Source organism: Oratosquilla oratoria, chromosome 21 (assembly GCF_046742065.1).
Source record: "Oratosquilla oratoria isolate Oo_2021 chromosome 21, ASM4674206v1, whole genome shotgun sequence".
In the NCBI taxonomy this organism is placed as follows: Eukaryota; Metazoa; Arthropoda; class Malacostraca; order Stomatopoda; family Squillidae; genus Oratosquilla; species Oratosquilla oratoria.
Window position 1 is genome coordinate 11978032 of NC_134797.1, and position 4305 is coordinate 11982336.

Here is a 4305-nt window from a genome sequence, read left to right on the forward strand (position 1 = left end):
CCCGCAGCGTCTCGTCCTCCTAGAGACCTTCAGTGCAATAAGATCAACGACTACTACGGCTCGTAGGCTGCAGAGGCAAGCACCGCCGTCCTCTGTCCTGTCAGGACGGCGAAGCGACATGACGTCACGTCGTTGGTACTGTTGACTTATCCGTCGTTATCGTCACTATCTCATCATCATCAATATTATCATCATCATCATTATCATGGTGGTGCATGACATAACTCACGATAACGATGACCTGTACAAAGGCGGATTCATGCTCAATTCAGGAATTCTTTTTATACCTGACTTTGTAGGTATTTATTGCCCTGTCTCCCTCCAACACCCAAACTTCACCTCTGTCTTCACTTTCACCATACACACACACACACACACGCACACACACACACACACACACACACACACACACACACACACACACACACACACACACACACACACACACACACACGCAAAATGAGCTCTGAGCTCTCATCTGGAAGGGTAATAGGTGATGATCACGAGTCCAAGACGTAATTCAAGACCGTAGTGAATTACACATGATTTCATTCTCTTGATATAAAAGATGATGATAATTTCTCTGATGTGTTACCTTTTCGTAAATGCTGGAGTTTTGTCTCCCACTCATCGCACTGCGATTTAAGAGGGATGTGTGTGTATGTATGTATGTATGTATGTATGTATGTATGTATGTATGTATGTATGTATGGGTGGGTGGATGGATATAGGGCGAAATGACCTGCTGCTTACAGGAATCTGACTTGTGACTGTTCCCAGTGCTAACTACAGCCTAAATATAATTGTTACATATTGGACGTTGCATTGTTTTTTGCATTTCGTCGATGAGTCTGAGAAAAAAACTCAAACTTGCAGCAAAGTCAGTTTCTTGTACAGTTTAGACTGCCTAGAGTGACGAGTTATTTATTACAAATATTTATAATATGACGTGTGTTTGAAAGTGTGATTTTTTCCTGCTCAGATGAATTTACGTGTAATTCTTCACCTGCACAACTCTAAGATTTCTGTGGACAGTTTCCATACGAATAAAAGATGATATTTTATTTAAATTTGTTTAACGAACGCCAATTTGATGTATCCTAGTAAGAAAGAAAACCTTTCCAACAATAGAATTATATCCCTTCAATAGTGAGTCCCGAAGGTAAGGAAGGAAAGAAGGAAAGGAGGAAGGAAGGAAAGATAAAAGTAAGGAAAGATGGAAGCCTAAACATGAGCCATGGCCTTGTCTTATCTATTTCATTTTACTTTATTTTTCATTTTTAGTGTTTCCTTCCTCTCCCTGGACTAGTAGGCTTTCTACGTATCCCCCCCCCCCAGGTAAAATTGAACTTTAGCAAGTCTACCCGAAAGGCCAATATTCCACACCAAATTCTGCACGGTGTAGTGGGGCAGTAAAAAAAACTGGCAACGATATATATAAACAGTGTTTGTATATCTATAATTATTATTACTACCATCGTCATTATCATTAGCTTTGATATTATGAAATACTATGTCAGTTTGGTTTACTTCAAACATGTGAATACACAGTTCTCCACACCCATCGCCTCGGATCTACCTGCGCGTCTGACGTCATAACTGGTAGAATGCAGACGAGCCTAGCGATTGGTGTGGCGGTGTCTGTAGTTTATTCTCATCCATGTTGCGAAAGTGTTTCGTTCGGGTCGATCAAAACCTAGATATGTAAAATCTGTTCGCGAGGAAGGTGGGGCTTATGAATGACGTCATGTCGACGTGTCCAAGTTCCAATGTCAGTTTCCTGACGTCATGTCGACTTGTAGGGAATTTGAAAATAACTAATAAATATGGAAACAGACTTCGTATTTTTGAACTCTGATGTTCGTGTTTTTCGTCCATATTTTAAAAAAGTTTTGGCGACCCATCCTCGTAGTGCGGGCACATCTGGTAACTACACAAGACTATCACCAAGGTTACACAAATATATAGTGATTGGTTTGATGATGACAACATCACAACGTTGTACTGGCGATGATACTAGGAAGCATGATACTAGTTTGTACTTGTTTTTATTATCGCACGTTGGTGGCGTCGCTCGTGGGCCCTTATGCGAAACCATAACAACATTAAATTCTTGCTGAGGTCAGGCTTTCCGTAATGGATAGCATAACCTCCGCATAACCTTTCTATTGGGCAGTATATAGTAAACAGAAACGAACTTAGCCAATCATAGATGGTTGGAGGAGGAGCCTTACCCCTTCAGAGGTTTCGTCTTTGCTATCACACAGAGTCAAGTCAGTCTAAGTCAAAAGTCTCAAAGCTCTCTAGCTATTCTGATCTACGGGCAAGTCTCTGCCTATCAGAAGTCAAGACTGCGGCCAGTAGAACCAAAGAGAATGTCGGTAATTAAAATATAAGTCCAGCCTCCCACACTCCGTACACTCATATACTAAATTTATTACTAATTAAAATAATAACAAATAAAATTCATAGATAGGAGAATTCAGTCTCATTCAACACCGCCATTTTGAGAGATGATGAGAGATTTACATACACTTCTTCGTACTTCCCTAATCCAACCATTTTGGCAACAGCTACCACTTAACTTTATACACGTAAACAGGGGAATACGGCAAATATACCTCAAAATACTGGACAGATGGCTGACTAAATATCGTATAACCTACACTTCAATAATCCATACTACTCGTCAAAAACAACATGAATCCACGATACACCAAGGCGTCAATCAGTAGATAAGTAAATGAATGAGTAAATAAATACGCATATTAATAGATAAAAGAATAGATAAATAAAAAGTAGTTTCTTTAGGTAGCAGCAGAAAAAAATTATAGCAACTGCAGAAGGATTATTAATTTATATCTGTATATTGCAATTTTCTTGTGATTAAAGTACCATTGTAAACAAAATTATGTTCATGCAAGAACAAAAATTGATTAGATAAAAGAGAGAGGGGAGTTGGAAGTGGATGAGATGGAATGGGAGAAAACGAAAAAAATGGAGAAAAAGACAAATAAAAAGAGATAAGGAGAGAGGGATGAAAGAGAAGGAGAAAGGAGGAGAGAGGAAAAATGGGAATCAGGGGCCAAGGGGAGCAGGGAGAAGCAATGGGAGTAATGTGGAAAATAGATAATGACGGATAAATAATAATAAAAAGAGACAGAGGGAGAGAGATGAAAATAGGACGGAAATAGTTGAGAGAGGGAGAAAGGGAAAGAAATGAATAGAGGGTGTGAAAAAGAGACAGAGAGAAAGAGGAAAGGAGGGAAGATATAAAGAGGAAGAGAAACGTTTACTCTCGTTACGTTTTACGCCTTTTGTATTTATTCAAGCTGTCTCCAGATGTCAGATGATACGAAATCTAATCTGATCCACTTATGACGCCATGACGACGCAATGACATCATAACTATGTAATGACGTCATAAAGTTTCGCGCGCGCGAACCCGCGTTCGAATCCAACAACCATCGAGAGATTTCCACTTGTCCTGGAAGCCTGATAACATTGGGCAAAGGTGGCGAACGTGGTTCCACTTATTCTACACTTTCAAAGTATGATTTTTTTGTTTAAGATACTTTTGTTGAGAGCTCGAAAAATGATTGGTATATACACTTGTTTTCACACTACCATTATGGAGACTTAAATGTTGATTAGTAATATCCTGTCTAATATTCTAGAAGATTTTAGCATTACATTACACGGCTGAAAAAGATAGTAGCAAGTAGGCAATGTTTGCAAAGTTGTGTATCCATCTGCAAACAAGCAAAGGCGTGCTAGACCTGTTTTGATACCGTTGCAGTGTCGTTGAGAGACAAACACTACCCATGTGCATATGTTGGGGAAGTGGGTATAAGCAATGGTGCCTTATGTGGAAGCCAGCAAGGACTTGGTTGTTGGGCTCATTAATTTATGCTGTGCGTCGCTCGTGAACACTGAAGGTGGTATACTCTTTATATATATAGAAATTCTGATTCAAGTATTAAACAGAAGAAAGGACATGGTGAGGATAATTACGAAGATAAATTATCACTATAATAAATTGAACTATTGTACATACATGAATGACAATGGCTAAATTTTCATATAAACAAACGCATTGTAATAGTCTCTCTTATAATGATGACTTCATCGTCCAATGTTGCCTTAGGAATTATTATTCATGCACAGAAAAAATCATATAAGCTATATATACAAGATATATCTATTCTAAGATGAAATTTGTATTTATTTATATGTAAATAACAATTCTGAATTAATTTTGATGTGAACAAACATGTATAATGTCGACAACGCGTACGTCAATTT

General features: G+C 38.5%; 1 protein-coding gene across 1 annotated transcript in view; it reads left to right on the forward strand.

The window, feature by feature from the left end:
• LOC143036697 (uncharacterized) overlaps nucleotides 1-1756 on the forward strand; it is a 7367-nt gene extending 5611 nt beyond the window's left edge. The window contains exon 4 of the mRNA XM_076204305.1: nucleotides 1-1756. This exon is cut by the window's left edge and continues 143 nt beyond it. Coding sequence (XP_076060420.1) covers nucleotides 1-23 — 23 coding nt within the window. The 3' untranslated portion in view covers nucleotides 24-1756.
• The last annotated feature ends 2549 nt before the right edge of the window (nucleotides 1757-4305 follow it).